The sequence below is a fragment of the Hemicordylus capensis genome, chromosome 4 (assembly GCF_027244095.1).
Source record: "Hemicordylus capensis ecotype Gifberg chromosome 4, rHemCap1.1.pri, whole genome shotgun sequence".
NCBI classification, from domain to species: Eukaryota; Metazoa; Chordata; class Lepidosauria; order Squamata; family Cordylidae; genus Hemicordylus; species Hemicordylus capensis.
In genome coordinates, this window is record NC_069660.1 from 15,008,319 (window position 1) to 15,025,253 (window position 16,935).

General features: G+C 47.3%; 1 protein-coding gene across 2 annotated transcripts in view; it reads left to right on the top strand.

The window, feature by feature from the left end:
- Positions 1-924: 924 nt before the first annotated feature.
- The window catches only part of HRH3 (histamine receptor H3), a 47,371-nt gene continuing 31,360 nt past the window's right edge, over positions 925-16,935 (top strand). The window contains exon 1 of one of the 2 annotated variants that reach the window (XM_053313293.1): positions 925-1,862. In XM_053313293.1, the coding sequence (XP_053169268.1) occupies positions 1,616-1,862 (247 nt within the window). In that variant the 5' untranslated portion in view covers positions 925-1,615. The remainder of the gene's footprint in view (positions 1,863-16,935) is intronic. The other variant, XM_053313295.1, reaches the window with a different exon arrangement.

Consider the following 16,935-nt stretch of genomic DNA (forward strand, 5'->3'; position numbering starts at 1 on the left):
AAGCGTTTCCAGGACACAGGATCAAAGTATGAATGTGGAAAGAGGAACACAGGAAAGGGAAATGACTGCTCATCAGACCCACAGCTGATGGGGAATTCCCAAACAGACCTGATGGGGCATCCCTCTGGAGTTGTTGAAGGGACCAGCTGGCTAGCTGTCACACACAGAGGTCATTCTCACAATCAAAAACTGTGTTCTACCCAGGTTTGAGAGCTGTGAGTGCTTCCGATTTGCGGTTGTGTGGAAGCGAGGTAAGAGGAAAACCTGGGTAGAAGTGATTGTGTGGAAGCAAGGTAGGAGGCAAAGTCAGCATGTGCTCTGCCACTGAGCTAAGTCTCTTTTAAACAAACAAAGGCTGGGCAACCATCTGCCAGGGATTCGGTAGCATTTTCTTGCACTGAGCAGTGGGTTGGGTTGGACTCTATGGAACTTCCATTGTCTCTTCCAACTATAAAACTCTATTATTCTATAATTGCACACTTAAACACAGGTGCAGACAGAGGGAAAGCAACATTCAATTCCTCAGTTTTTGGTGTGTGTGTGTGGGGGGGGTAGGTTTGGTGTGGGGATAGGTTTTTAGGTCCTCAAATACTATGGAGCGGGGGAGAATCTGTACTTCACAGAGGTAGTGTAAGACCAGATGCAGCAAAGCTTGTATGGAACTTTTGAGATCCAAGTGTTGTCCATGTAAGCGTTAGCACGGCAACAGGGCATCCTCATGCATACCTGTAGCACAGGACTCCGTCCCCGTGGAGAGGCATTCAGCAGAAATGGCACGTGCACGTGCCTGGGGGCGCGCGCACACCCCAGTGTCCCGTTTCCTTCGTGAATTTCGTCTCTGCCTGGTGGGCACATTGCCTCTTTGGGCAAACCGTGATGGACGGTATAATGGTCCCAAAACAAACAATGCCGCCCCGATGGCGAGGGACTCTCTGTATCCGCGCCCCTGCGAAGTTTCCAGGGCAGGGTCTGATGAAAGGAATCGGAAAGCAGGTGGACCAAAGGAAGAGCCGCGGCAGGTTTTAAAGGCTGGGAGCCAATGACCGAGTGCCCAGCTGGCGTGCCCTGCGCTGACGCTCTCCTCGCAGCGATCTTTTAGCTCCTGGCTTCGAAGACCTTTCGCGAGCGAGCTTTCCTTTTTGCCTGCTGCAGGCTAGTCGGTGGCGTTCAGGGCTGAGCCAGGCGCCGCAGTCCCCAGCAGAGCGGACTCGGCGGCAGAGTTGCCCCGTGCTCTCCCCTGCCGCTTCTCCCTCTCCTCCTGCTGCCTCTGAAAAAAGCAGGGATGGGGAGGGAAAGCTCAGTCTGCGAGGCAGCCTCGTCCAGAGCAAGAGCTGGAGAGCCACCGACCTAGCAGACCGCGTACCTGTTCCATCACCTGCTGCACCGCCAACGGGACGCGTAAGGAAACAGACGGCTTGAGATCGCTGCTGCTCCTGCTGCCTCGGGGGCGCTTCTACACCTCGGAGCCCGGTGGCGGCGGCGACAATGCACCGGTTGCTTCCTCAGGCTCTGCCCGCCAGGATCCGAACCCTGGCAGTGGTCGCGTCCCGGGCCCTGCCGGAGAGGGGGCGGACAGTCCCCGCCAGCCGGAGCCGCTGAGCCGCGTGGTGCTGAAATGGACAGCTCCTCGGTCGCATGGCCCCTGAACGGCTCCGGGGGCCAAGGGGAGGCAGCCGGAGACCAGCTCCCGGGCAGGTTCTCGACCATGTGGACCATCGCCTTGGCCATTCTGATGGCTTTATTGATCGTGGCCACGGTGGTTGGCAATGCCCTGGTGATGCTCGCTTTCGTGGTGGACTCCAGCCTGCGGACGAAAAACAATTACTTCCTCCTGAACCTGGCCATCTCCGATTTCCTAGTAGGTAAAGTACCTCACCTCGGTTTCACCTCTCTTCATCCACCGGCCATACGCTCATGTTGTGACCGCGTTAGAGGGGGAAGTGGTCTGGAGAAGGCTTAGCAGGATGTCTCTGGCGAAGATCTTTAGTTCTGCTCTGCAAATGGCTAGATAGGGCAGCGTCTCTACCCACCCCACCTTGGAGCACAACTGCAACACTTAAAATTGTGTTCAGAAAGACCAACACTTCTGCTAATGCCTTTCACAACCAGAGAGAGATTTCCCCCCTAAGTCAAAGCATATTAGAGGATGAAATGCTACAATAACCGAAGAAAGGAAGTGGGTGGGATCTATAACTATTGTTATCAAATTCAGTTTATATAACTGGAAATTTTCCTTCCACAATATTGTCATGATATAAGAAAAAATGCCATTGTTGTCAATTTCTCAAATGATTAAATCCTAGTAGCTTGGATTTAAACCAGTTAAGTTGATTTTAGTACATCAATGCTACATATTATTTTTAAGTAAGTGACATGTAATATCAAAGGGACTCATTTCCAAACAAGGGTACTTAGCAGCACAACCTGCTGCACACTTTCCTGGTGGTAAACCCCATTGAACACAATGGTACTTCCAAGTGTGGTAAACATGCATTGGAAATTCAAGAATGTTGGATTCATTGTGTTGCAGGTTATGTTTTGCAGCACTGAAATATCACATGTGCATATGTGTGTTTGTGTATATGCATGTACATACTAACAAGTAATTACCATGAATAATTTTTGAGAGGGCTCATGTGCCCTTGCCAGTACAGAGATCAAGTGTGTGCAGCGAGGTTGGAGGAGGAGAATTATATTCCTTCCAGGATCCTTTCAGTAGGGAGTATTCCTCACCACTAAAAGGATCCTTTGGTGGGGTGTGTGTATGTCTTTTGTGGGGTGGGAGGGTTGGGGGGATGAATTAGACTTGAAGGCCATACATTATGGGGCATGCATTCTCCAAGCCCAATCTCCTCCACTTTTTGCCCCATACTGGGGGAAAAAAATGCAAGCAATAATACACTTGCTTCCCTTCAACCTATTAAACTTGCTGCCCTAGGTGGCTGGGGATTTCCATTTGTATTTTGTTATCTGCTGCATAGCATGAGCACAGCATCTATGCACAGCCCTCAGTTCCTGCTAGTTTTTTTGGACTGGGGTGGAAGCACAGATCATCCTGACCCCTCATATTTTTCTGTAAGAGTAGGGTTTTTCTCACCTTGTTACCCCAGTACAGACTCCCTAAGTGTCTACCTAGGGGCACCTCACTTCACAAATACAGCAATGATGCCACATACACACATTTACATTTGACGATAGAAAACGTCGCTGGGTGTTGCCATTTTTTTAAAAGGAGCAGTTCAGGACAATATCTGAGCAGGGATTTGTGTTTTTTTGTGTTTTTTGTGTGTGTGTGTTTTGCAGAAGAAGGGTGTCAACTATAGGAGATTGGCTTTTGGAGAGGAAGAGAAATGGGAATTTAACCAAAAAGAGAGAGAGGATGTACCAGTAGCTAGTTGGATTTACAGTGCTAATGAAGTAAGAGATTGTACAGACATCTGTGACAGCCACCCCAATATTGTGAGTCACTGCTGGGGCGACATCCAGTACAGAGACAGAGATGGGCCACATGCCATTTCCCCCTCATTTCTTGCCAACCAAAAGTACAACAATTCTTTCACCGATAACACCCATTTGATTGGGTCAAGCCTAGATTTCCCTTTAACACAGCAAAGACTACTGGAGCACTTTTCTGTGTCTTTGTGCAAGACCAGTGAAATGTGGATTGATAGTTGTGCCAGACACCCTGGAGGGATGGAGATTAAGCAAAGCGCTGTCAGTGCAGATTTCTCCACTGGTGCCAAACTAGATAGATGGTGTGCCAGGGTGGATTATATGCTTACCAAAAGGGTGCAAGGTGAACTAGCCAAATTATTTACAAATATAATGGTAGTTCCAAGATTATTCCTCAGGAATAATAAACCTAGTAAAAGTGTGTGTGTGTGTGTGTGTGTGTGTGTGTGTGTGTGTGTGTTGCATGGAGAAACAGATAACAAGCATGGGTTAGATGCAAAATGGAAGACCAAACTCTCTTTCTGCAGGTTGTAAGGGCTGTTTTTGCAGGCTCCAGTGCCTGTAGGCAGAGCATTTTCTGTGAAACTGATTCCCTGATAAACCCATGCACTTCAGAATTTTGGATTTCTTGAGACTTTCCAGCCAGAAGTATTTACTACTAGATCACATAATATTCCTTTCCATGTGACTCCCACGTCTGCAAGTATATAATTGTCTCTGTGTGTATGTCTGTCTGTGTGAGTAAGAGAGAAACCATTAGAGGTAGACCAGAAAGTGAAAGAGTGTTTTGGGCTGCATCCTAGGGCACAGCCAAACGACTTAAATACCATGGGAATAAATAGAAATGGTGTGGCATTTCAGAGTTCAAATCAGTAGGAGATATCAGTCCAAAAAGAGGTGTATTTCAAGATCGCTGGTAATCCCACAAGTGAAAGAAGAACTCTCAATAATATTTTTTAAAAACTTAAAACATGTTGATCCCATCTTTCAGCAAAATCTTCCATGACAGTGAAAGCTTCCATTTAAACATACAATAAGAATAAAGTGTTAAAAGCCAAGGTGGTTTTGTGGTTGGAGCACTGGATTTGTGAGCTGCCCAGAGAACAAGTTGTTATAGGCTGGCTATATAAATAAAATTGTTGTTTTTGTTAGGTCTGGGGAGACTTTGGTTCAAATCCAAGTGTGAGGTTTTTACCTGAGGATAAAAACTGCAGAAAGGGGCACATGCAACACATCTGAAGCATCTTAGTTTAGAAAAAAGGTGACTAATGGGAAACATGGAGGTTTATATGAATGCGGCAAATATTTATATACCACTTTTTAACAAAAGGTTCCCAAAGTGGGGAGATACACACACACACACACACACACACACACACACACACACACACACGCACGCACACACAGGCTCCCTGTTACCAAAGGGCTCAGAATCTAAAAAAGAAACATAAGATAGACACCAGCAACAGCCACTGGAGGGATACTATCCTGGGGATGGATAGGGCCAGTTGCTGTCCCCCTGCTAAATCAAGAGAATCACCACTTTTAAAAGGTGTCTGCTCAGTTATCAGGGGCCAACAGGGACCAAACTTTAGCAGGGACTGTACTTTATAAAAATATGCATGTGGGGAGAAAGTGGACGCAGAGGTTTTCTCTTCCTCTCCCATAACACTGGAACCCAGGGTCACCAATTGAACTGACTGGCAGTGATTCAGGACCGATAAAGGAAAGCACTTTATCAGACACTGCACATACTTCATTGTCCCCTTTGCTAAGTAGGAGAGAAGGCATGCCCTCAGCTCTTACCTGTGGGCTTCCCAGAGGCGTCTGGTGGGCCACTCTGTGAAGCAGGATGCCGGACTAGAGGAGCCTTGAGCCTGATCCAGCTGGGCTTTTCTTATGTTCGAAAGAATCCACTGCCACAAGTTGGTCATTAGCCTAGGTAGTTTTAAAAGAGAATTAGATAAATTCATGGAAGATGTCCATGAATTTGGGAGTGAGGAGATAGTTCTGTGTTAGAGCTTCTGCTCTGCATGCAAAAGGTCCTAAATTATTATTATTTTACATTTATATCCCGCTCTTCCTCCAAGGAGCCCAGAGCGGTGTACTACATACTTGAGTTTCTCTTTCACAACAACCCTGTGAAGTAGGTTAGGCCAAGAGAGAAGTGACTGGCCCAGAGTCACCCAGCTAGTTTTATGGCTGAATGGGGATTTGAACTCGGGTCTCCCCAGTCCTAGTCCAGCACTCTAACCACTACACCACGCTGGCTCCCTGGCATCTCCAAGTAGGGCTGGGAAAGGCTCCTGCCTGAAACCTTGGAGTGCCACTGCCAGTCAGTGTAGATCATACTGATCTACACTGTACTAGTGATCTAGATGTACTAGTGATCTGATTCGGTATAAAGTAGCTCCCCAAGTCTATCAATGGCTTCCAGTCATGACAGCTGTATGCTATTGCTATATACCTCCAGATTCAGAGGCAGCTGCAGGGAAACATCAGTGGGGGCGGGGGGAGATATTTGCCTAGAAGTCCTGGTTCTGAGCCACCCATAGGTAAGGGTTGACTGTTGTGGGAAACAGGATGCTGGACTAGATGGACCTTTGGTCTGATACAGCAGAACCCTTCCCATGTTCTTATGCCAACCAAGAAGGGTGGAATAAAATGTAGTAAATAAAGGCTTGCTATTTCAAAACAGCAATAAAATAAGAAGTAAAGCCATCATCCACCACAAGTCTGAGAGAGTAAAATGGTCTTCTCCTGTCACCTAAAGCAAAGTTGAGGAGCAGCTGAGAGTTCCTGGGAAGAGCATTCAACAAGCAAGGTGTCACGACTGAAAATGCCCTATCCTGGGTCATCACCTGCCTTACCTCCAAGGATGGCGCACCTGGAATAGGGTTTCTGATGAGGATCTTCATGAATGGGGAGGTTTGGAAGGGAACAGATGGTCCTTCAGAAACTCTCATCCCAAGTCATTTAGGGCTTTAAAGATTAAAACCAACATTTTGAATTCTGTGAAGATTCTTTTGTTGTTGTTGTTACTAATGATTTATTAAATAAATATTTCCATAATTTGGCATTCAAAATAATACAAAGTATATGAAAGAACAGTAAATAATAATACATTGATTGGCCCTCTCCCCCAGTGTATTACAACTATTCACTCAAATCATGCATACAATTTATGCCCACATCCAATGCACAAATAAATAACCCCAATATCAATGACCCCCCCAACAAAATAATAATTAAAAAGAAAAAAATAAAAATAAAATGAGAGAGAGAGAGAGAACAGCCATGCCAGTGAGATCCATTCTATCCAGCCAGTTCCAGTCGTCCAATTCTATCCTGCCAGTTCCAGACATCCAACTGATGTTTCCGAGTCATCTTTGAGGGCAGGCCCATGTACAACATGATGAAATAATCAAGTCTGGGTGTCACCAGGGCATGGATAGCTGTGGCCAAGATCTCTCTATCAACAATGACCCTTTTAAAAAATAATAATTTGTGCCTCTGCAGTGCCTACCTCATGCATAGCCCCATTTAACCATTCATTAACTGACTGACTGACCATTCATTATCAAAGTCAGAGAACTGGCTAGAAATATACGTGATCTGAAACATCTATCTATCTATATAATTCTCTAAGATGTACCCGTGGCTAATCCCGTGTGTGGTAGCTCTCGTGAGAGTTCACAACCGAGGGGAGGGGAAAGCAACGGCGGCAGAGAACATAAAACCAATGGACAGGGTAGCGAACAGACAGGCAGGCAGAGAGAATGATGGTGGTGTGAGGAAGAGAAAGCGGGGGCAGCCAGGGGGGAGAGAGAAAATGGCCATGGCCCGAGGGGGGGAAGAGAGAGAGCAGCGGCGGCTGGCGGGGGAGAGAGAGAAAGCAGAGGCGGCCAGGGAGGGGGGAGAGAGAGAAAGCAGCGGCGGCCGGGGAGGGGGGAGAGAGAGAAAGCAGCGGCGGCTGGGGAGGGGAGGGAGAGAGAAAGCAGTGGCGCAGCGGTGGTTGGGTGGGGGAGAGAGAAAGTGGCGGCAGCCGGAGGGGAAGAGAGAGAAAGCATCAACGGCCGGGGGTGTGTGTGTGTGAGAGAGAAAGCAGCGGCAGCTGGGTGTGTGTGTGAGAGAAAGCAGCGGCGGCTGGGGGGAGGGGCAGAGAGAAAGCAGCAGCAGCCGGGCCAGCTAATTACCTATATTTCTTAGCCAGTTCCTTTGTTAGACTGTGATAAGGATTTGTCCTACTCTTCCAAATCCAGATGGGATTTAGGAAGCCTAGTGCAAACATGCAAATGTTGCTTTTTCCTATTATATAGATGAGTACCACACTTTGTTTTTTAAAATAATCCATGTGCACTCTTCACCTTGAAAATATCAGCCCATTTCTGTTTATTGGAAGGATCTGATTCTTGGAAAAGCATTCTAATCCCACATCCTCAAATGGGCACAGATCTCCCCTCCTCTTCTTTAGACTAGAAAAGCTTGACTCAAACATACTGGGTTTGCCCCCCCATCCAGATCTGCTCACCCAAGCATAATTACTTATTAGCCTGCTTGCTGACAGGAGACTGTCTAATAAATGTTCAGGGTGTACCCAGGTGAGCCTCAGGAACCTAGGAGCTTTTTAAATAACAATATATACTTTTGTTATTGGTCCATGCACTCTCCTCTGCAAAAGGTTAATAACTATAGTCTTTCGCAGACACAATCCTCGCCCTTGTAAGCATTGCACTGATGTTTTTAAAATGAGATCTGGGGTTTTGGACTGCTAGATCCATCTGAGAGGCCTCAAAATAACAATTCACAATACACTAGTGGCAAAACCCAGTGCCCTAACATGTAGGTTCCCAACTGGGTGGAGGACTTCAGAAGTGGGAAGGATGCTAAATGTATAATCCTGAGCATGTCTACCACATTGTAAGTCCAACTGAGCTCTTGGGGATTTGCTGCAGGGTAAGGAGGAGGTCCAGGATTGCAACATACGTCACCAAGTTGCTTGCAGAGGAGCCAGAACAGTGGCAGAACACGTGTTTTGCACACAGACCTCTCCAGGTCCAGTCTCTCATATTTCCAGTAGCAGAGCTGAAGACGGCCTCTGCTAAGAACTTGGAGAACTGCTACTAGTCGGAATAGACAGTACTGCACTTAGTGCAGAGAAGATAAAGAATGGAATGATTGTCCTGTCAAGTTGGCATTGACTCCCGGCAACCACAGAGCCATGTGGTTTTCTTGCTAGTAGGTGGTTTTCTTGTTTGTAGATAGTGGTTACTATCTCAACGTTGGGTCCCCAGGTGTTATTGGACTTCAACTCCCATAATCCCCAGGCCCAGTGGCCTTTGGTTGGGGATTATGGGAGTTGAAGTCCAATAACATCTGGGGACCCAACGTTGAGAATCCCTGATCTACACCACAGTAGACACTACACTTAAATTATCGACAACTTTATTTATTCAAATAAAATTCCTACACTGGGCTAGAATCATAAAACTTTACGGTTAGAAGGGAACTTAGAGGTCTTCCTCAACGTTGGGCCCCCAGATGTTCTTGGACTTCAACTCCCAGCATCCTCAGCTGCAGTGGCCTTTGGCTGGGGATTCTGGGAGCTGAAGTCCAAGAACATCTGGGGGCCCAACGTTGAGGATCCCTGTCTAGACCAACCCTCTGTTCTGTACAGGAAACTACAACAGCATCCCTGGCATTTGGCTCTCCAGCTTCTGCTTGGAAACCTCTGGATAGCACCACTGCATGACACAGATTGCTCCACTGTTGATCAACACTTAAGTGTTAGGAAATTCTTCCTAATATCTATAAGACATAGGCTAGACAGACCAGTGGTTTGGCTCAGTCAAAGACAGCTCTACGTATGAAATGGTGCTTTCTCCCTCTAATCAAGCTACCTCAAATCTGAAGATAAACCAAAAGAGCAGTGAGTTCCTCAAGAATCCTTTAGATGCTGGCCATTATAGTTTTATCATTATACTTACGCTTTTACCCTGCTTTTCCTCCAGAGCTCAGAGCAGCTTATAGATGGTTCCCTAGGCAGTCGTGCATCTGTGCAGCTTACTGGGCTAAACCAGGTTGGCGGTTCAGTAGCAGTTAGGCACATAGAAAGCTGCCATATACTGAATCAAAGTTGGTTCATTCAGCTCAGTATTGTCTACACAGACTCGCAGTGGCTTCTCCAGGGTTGCAGGCAGGAGTCTTTCTCAGCCCTATCTGGAGAGGGAACTTGGAACCTTTTGCATGCTTCTTGTTCCCAGAGAGGCTCCATCCCCTAAGGGGAATATCTTACAGTGCTCACAGATGTAGTCTCCCATTCATATGCAACCAGGGCAGATCCTGCTAGAGGCGCTCTTACCCCTGGACTTCCGGGCCGGTCCAGGGCTTTCACATCCCCTGGGAACCCCCAAATCCTCTTTAGTCTGTCCTGGGTGGTGTGGTCACCTGGTGGAGCATGATGATGCTTAATTTGCAGGGGAGGGGGGGCCTCCAAAGGCCTTTAAATCCAGGCTCCAGAATTACCTAGGTGGACCTCTAGACCCTGCTTAGCAAAGGGGACAAGTCATGCTTGCTAACACAAGACCAGCTCTCCTCCCTGTATCTTCTGAAGGCAGTTCTGTATCATCTGCCTTCAGACCATTTGAGGGGCAGGCCTGCACAACTGGTGACCCACTAAGACCATCAGGGCTGCACCACTTCGGACCTCCCGCAGAAGTTGAACTACAATTCCCATCATCCCTGGATACTGGCCACTGTGGCTGGGGATGATGGGAGTTGTACTCCAACAATAGTTGGAAGGCCAAAGTTCTGCAGTTCTGCATGAAGTCAACCACTAGTCAAGTATAAAGCCCCACCTGCTCAACACAGCTCCTCCTCTCATTCCTTGCCCTAGACTGTTGAAGACGTGGAATTGTCCACCGTCCCCTGTCAGGTCAGAATAGCTGGCTGCAAAGCCAGGCTTCAAAGTGGGCTTATGTGGGCAGGCAGTGCTGGGATCTGTCCAGATTTGTTCCTTAAGCCATGCGAAGAATTGGTAAGATGTCTCATTTTGAAGTGTGTTAACAGCATCATTGAGAATGCAGTCAGGAGAAAACCCTGGACTCTGTGCCACTTGACTGGTCCAAAGATGCCCAAGCCTGTTGCAGGCATTAGGCTGTAAAATGTTGAATTAGGCACAAAAGGGGAAAAAAGGACTGGAGTGATGATCGAAGTGATTACAGGCCAGGGTTCCCATTACCTGGAGGAAGTGGGCAATGCGGCAGTGGTGCATGTAGGTGGCAGGGGAAACAAGCTCCCCATCCTTCTGCAGCTGCTTGCACCACCCCAAAATATGTCCATGAGCCTCAGAGACACGTCTTGGCATGATGCTGGCAGCTGTGGAAAGAAGGGGAGGCCATTTTTCCTCCTCCCCCATGTGCGCTGCTGCAACAGCAACAAATATTTATACACGGCTTTTCAGCAAAAGTTTCCAAAGCTGTTTACATAGAGAAATAATAAATAAATAAAATGGATCCCTGCCCCCAAAGGGCTCACAATCTAAAAAGAACCCATAAGATAACCAGCAACAGTCACTGCAGGTACTGTGCTGAGGGTTGGATAAAGCCAGTTCCTCTCCCACTGCTAATTAAAGAGAATCACTATGTTTAAAAGGTGCCTCTTTGTTCAGTTAGCATAGGAACATAACATAGGAACATAAGAAGCTGCCATATACTGAGTCAGACCATTGGTCCATCTAGCTCAGTATTGTCTTCACAGACTGGCAGCAGCTTCTCCAAGGTTGCAGGCAGGAGTCTCTCTCGGCCCTATCTTGGAGATGCTGCCAGGGAGGGAACTTGGAACCTTCTGCTCTTCCCAGAACAGCTCCATCCCCGAGGGGAATATCTGACAGTGCTCACACTTCTAGTCTCCCATTCATAGGCAAACAGGGTAGACCCTGCTTAGCTAAGGGGACAAGTCATGCTCGCTAGCACAAGACCAGCTCTCCTCTCCCCAGCTCTCCCAACTTGGTCTAGCCTCGGTCTAGAATGCAGCAGTGCTGCAATAGTGTTTTGTTCGTCAAGTTGTCAGCCAGTAAAGCTGTTCTCGTGAGCAGCCTACCCCAGGCTAGGGCACCCTAGCCTGGGTTGCAGCACCGGGATCTGCACAGATCCCAGCACTGCCTGCCCCCATAGCCCCACTTTGAAGCCCAACTTTGCAGCCTGAGCACACACAGAGACAATGCCTAGAGTGCCTGTCTCATGGGGGTATCCTCCAATGCACTGTGCTTGACACGTTGTCCCAGCCTCCGGAGATCTGCACTACTTACAACAGTGCAGATCATGCGGGCACGCACTCATGCCCCAAAGACCAGCAGAGCAATTGTTGGGGGGAGGTAGGTTGAACCCTGCCTTCCTTGCCCCCCTCCACCCACTGCCCATCCTCCCCTCCCCAGTATTGGTCATGAGAACAACTTTAGTGTATTTTATCAATTCCATCTTATTTCTGGGTTGCAGCCATTCTTGGAGAGCAGGGAATGAACAACAGTCATCCACACCTATATAACGGCAGTACACTGTGTATAGGACTCCCTTTGAATTGACTACTGCAATACAGTCTGTGTGGGATTCCCTTTGGAACTGGTCGAGAAGCTGCAGTTGATCCAGAAAGCAGCAGCCCGTCTTCCAACAGGGCAGAAAAACATGAGCACGATTTCTTGCTTTGTTGAGAACTGCACTCATTGTGAATGGGGCTTAGTTCAAAGGACTGGTGGTTGCTTGTAATGCCCTTAAATGGCTTAAATGTATACAGTAATGAATACTTCCGCCTATATCCTCTCTTCAGTCTCCATTCATGCAGAGTTCTCTCAATACTAGATACATAAAGTATGCTTTATGCTGCCTTTTGAAATGATGTCAAGAAAACATCTTTTTAAGCAGCAATGCCCCAGGGTATTGCTTACTCACATGGTTACTGATGCAACTTTCATGACCAGATGCTTCCTGAAAGCATCTGGTTGAACACTGGTGGAAACATAATGCTGAATTAGATGGACCTTTGTTCAGTGGTGGAGCATCTGCTGTGCATGCAGACGGTCCCACATTCAATCCTTGGTGCCTCTAGATGGAAAAGAAAGACCCATGCTTGAAAGCCTGAGGCGCTGCTGTCAGTGGAGACCAGGGCTGTGGAACCTCAGCCCTGTTGGACTACAATTCCCATGATCCTCAACCACTGTGGCCACAGTCAAGAATGATGGGAGCTGCAGTCCAACAACAGTTGGAGGGCCCAGGTTGTGCAGTCCTGGTGTAGACAATACTGAACTAGATGGACCCAGGGTCTGATTTGGTATAAGGCAGCTTCCTCTGTTCCTATGAATTTGTGTAATCCTTAAAATAAATTGTTCATCTTCAAAACATGGGAGCAGATAAAGAAGAACCCATGGACTTCCAGAATAAATATAATCCTTTTGAAATGTTGTCTAAATTGGTGGCCATTAGCACAATGTATGAAATTCATTGCTGCAGGATAAGAGAAGGTAAGGCTGGAAAAGGCTCCTGCCTGAAACCCCGGAGAAGTTGCTGCCAGGCAGTGTAGACCAGGGATTCTCAACACTGGGTCCCCAGATGTTATTGGACTTCAACTCCCATAACCCCCAGCCCCATTGGCCTTGGGTTGGGGATTATGGGAGTTGAAGTCCAAAAGCATCTGGGGACCCAACGTTGAGAACCCCTGGTGTAGACAATACCAAGCTGGATGGACCAAGGGTCTGACTCGGTATCAGGCAGCTTCCTATGTTCCTGCGACCTTTAGCCTAATACAGCAGCACCCTTCTTATGAAGGATGTTTTGGTGTCTACTTCCTCCCCTGCCCAATCAGGATATCTCTGCAAGGCTCAGGTGGGGGAAGCCCTGCCCTGGAGCTCGCCGCATTTCTCCACTGTGGTCGGCTCTGCCTTGGGGATTCCCCAACATAAATATTGGGCAACTTCCATCATTCATCCCTCAAATCATTATTTGAAACTGCTTGGAGCTCCTGATGGTATGCATAGCTCCTGACAAGAAGAACTCCAAGGCATCATCCAACTCATCCAACTCTAAAATGCTATTATTCTTTCCTCAAATTTTATCCTCACAACAAGCTTGTGAGGCTGAGAGAGAGTGATTGACTTGCTTGAGGACACACAGTGAGCTTTATGGCCGAGTTGGGATTTGAAGTTGGTCCTAGTTTGACTCTAACCACTATGCCACACTGAGTCTCAATCACAGCTCTATACCTTTGCTTCAAAGACCGTCATGGCTGGAGACACTAAGGTGGCATTATATTTATTGGTGGATATATTAATTCCTGCAGCTGCCGCTTTAATCTTATTAGCAGTATGAATGATCTGCAGCAGCTCTCCAAAGTTTCAGGCAGAAGACTCTCCCAAACCTACCTGGAGATGCCAGGGAACGAACCTGTGACCTTCTGCAGATGCTCTACCACTGAGTTATGGCCCCATACCCTAACGGGAATATCTCACAGCTGACACCGCTCACGTGATCATCCATCCAAATGCAAACTGAGGAACCCTGCTTAGCAAAGGGGGCCATTCATGTTCAATTGGCAAGACCAATTCTTCTTCCATAAACCCTATTCTGCAGGGTTTGCTTCTGCTGGACAATAATAGTGTTATACACCCACTTCCCCAAGCAGTGAGAATTTCCGGGGTGCAGTGCTACTCAGATTCTGGTTCAAGTTGAGCATTGGATGGAGCTGAGTAGAATACTCCTAAAAGCAGCAACAGGTTACATCTGGTTCCCAAAGAGCAGCTCTACACCCGCAAGGCGCTTCAACTCCTTGCCTGGCTTCTTCATTCTAGTTTCGTCAAAACTCCCTCTGAGTCTCTCTCACACTGAGACCAAAACTGCTGTTTGTTATACTGACCACTTCAGACATCTCTGGCTGCTGCTGGTGGGGAAATAGGATGAGTTGATGTACACTCTCACGCCAGTCACTCCCATCCTATTTTATTTTATTTTATTTATTTATTTAATACTTTTCTATACTGCCCAAAATGCAAGTTCTCTGGGCGGTTTACAAAACAATAAAAACAGCCAACAAAAGATTAAAACATTTCAACAATTAAAATTAAAAAGTTAAAACTATTAAAACACAATCAAAACACAATTAAAACAGTATCTAATTAAAAGCCTGGGTGAATAAATGCATCTTGACTGCCCTTTTAAAAGTTGTAAGAGATGGGAGGGCTCTTATTTCAGCAGAAAGTGTGTTCCAAAGCCTCAGAGCAGCAATGGAGAAGGCCAGGGGCGTAGCTAAGGGAGAAGGGGTCGTGTTCATCCCTCTCTCTGGCATGCAGCTGGAGTATCAGCCAAAGCTGACAAAAGGTACCTCTGGCCACTGCCTCAGCCTGGGACACCAGGGAGAGTTTTTTGTCCAGAAGTACCCCCAGACTGCGTACCTGTTCCTTCTGGGAAAGTGTGGCCCCATCCAGAACAGATGTTTGTGACTACTGGAGAGCCAGTGTGGTATAGTAGTTAGAGTGCTGGATTAGGACTGGGGAGACCCGAGTTCAAATCCTCATTCAGCTGTGAAACTAGCTGGGTGACTCTGGACCAGTCACTTCTCTCTCAGACTAACCTTCTTCACCGGGCTGTTGTGAAAGAGAAACTCAAGTATGTAGTACACCGCTCTGGGCTCCTTGGAGGAAGAGTGGGATATAAATGTAAAAATAAAAATAAAAATAAAAATAAAATAATAATAATAATAATAATAATAATACTTGCCAAAGGGCTGCCATATGGAAAAGAGAATAGGTCTCCTGTATCTTTAAGAGATGCATGGAAGAGGGAATTGCAGCAGGTGCAGCCTCTCCCCCCGCCCCGCATGACAAGCTGCACCTGCTGAAATCTCTGCTTCTGTGAATCTCTTAAAATAGGACCTGTCCTCTTTCTCATATGGTAGCCCAATACTTGCCTTCTTGCAAGGTTTCCCCCCATTCTACTTCAGGGCTATTAACTCTCATTTAGAGACATCTGCTGGCTTCTTGAACTATTAGCCAGTGGTCTGCCAAACAAAGAGATGGCCAAGTAGGCACTATCTAAGCTGTAACAATAGCTTGATAAACATTTGAAACCATGATTCAAATGCAGACTCCATGTATTTGGAAGAATAGAATAATGGAGAAATGACATAATAATCTTTCAAAACATCAGCTCCATAATTCATGTGCGAATGAGAGAGGGGAGCAAATATTCTAATGACCAAAGGGAAGAGGTATAATTTTGCAGGAAAATGTTTGGCGCTTGGTATGCTATTCGGATCCCACTGTGACTGACTGACTGAGTAATTAATCCATCAAGGGATGCAGTCAACAACATTGGTATTTTCATAACTGTGTATCTGAACACACATGGTTTACTCAGCTGCTGTGTATGGGTACTCTGGTTATTATGCACTGCATTATTTATAAGCAGTGCATTTGAATGAGTGCATTTTTTCCTTCTCTTTGAATTATGGTTTGTTATACTGTATATCATTAAACATCTATATATTTAATTCTCTTGGGACATGCGTGCCCAGGATTTGGCAGTGGAACTCTCGCGACATGCTGCAAGAGTTCTGAAGTGAGGAGGACTGAGGAGGAGAGGGGGAAGAAAGTGCCGGTGGTGGCCGGCTGGTGGGCGGAGGAGGGAGGAGAGAAAGGCAGCGGCGGGCAGCAGACGGGGGAGAGAAAGGCAGCATCGGGCAATGGGCGGGGGAGAGAAAGGCGGCGGCGGGCAGCGGGAGGGGGGAGAGAAAGGTGGTGGCAGGCAGCAGATGTGGGGGAGAGAAAGGCGGCGGCGGGCAGTGGGCAGGTGGAGGGGGGGATATAAAAGCCACGGTGGCAGGCAGACAGCAGGGAGAAAAAGTGGTGGCGGTGGGGCCCTTCTTGGCCGGCCGCCGCAGCTCTGTGTGGGGGGAGGAATGGGAGGGTAGGGGGGAAGAGAGGAGAGGCCGGGCCGGGAGGAAGAGGAAGGGGGAAACAGCTGGCCCCAAAGCACCGCACAGATGCTTTGTGCGGGGTCGGCTAGTATATTATATATTGGGTGTGTGTATGTAGGCCAAATTTTCTCTTTTTAAAAAAATATAAGATTGGCTTTTTGAGACAAACACAGTTCCCAAAAAACCATTCTGTGCCGGAACCAGGAGGTTGGGGAAGTAAGGACTTGTGACAGAAATGGGCAAAAAGAGATCAGTGTCTTCTTTTTACTGGCTGTGTGCACCATTTTAGGCCCCAAAATGGCTAGTCTGCCATAGTGCCATCATGTCTCTCCACCCTATGCAAGTCTGGCACAGGGGCTTCTGCACTAGTGACCCGGGAAGAGCGAGCTGAACCACCAGACTTAAAATTATTGTGAAGAAAATGCTAAGGACAACTAACTCATCGACAGGGATGGTCCTTTCTTGAGGCCCATTGAGGCAGTTGCCTCAGGCAGCAGATTCTGGGGGTGCCAGCAGGTCAGC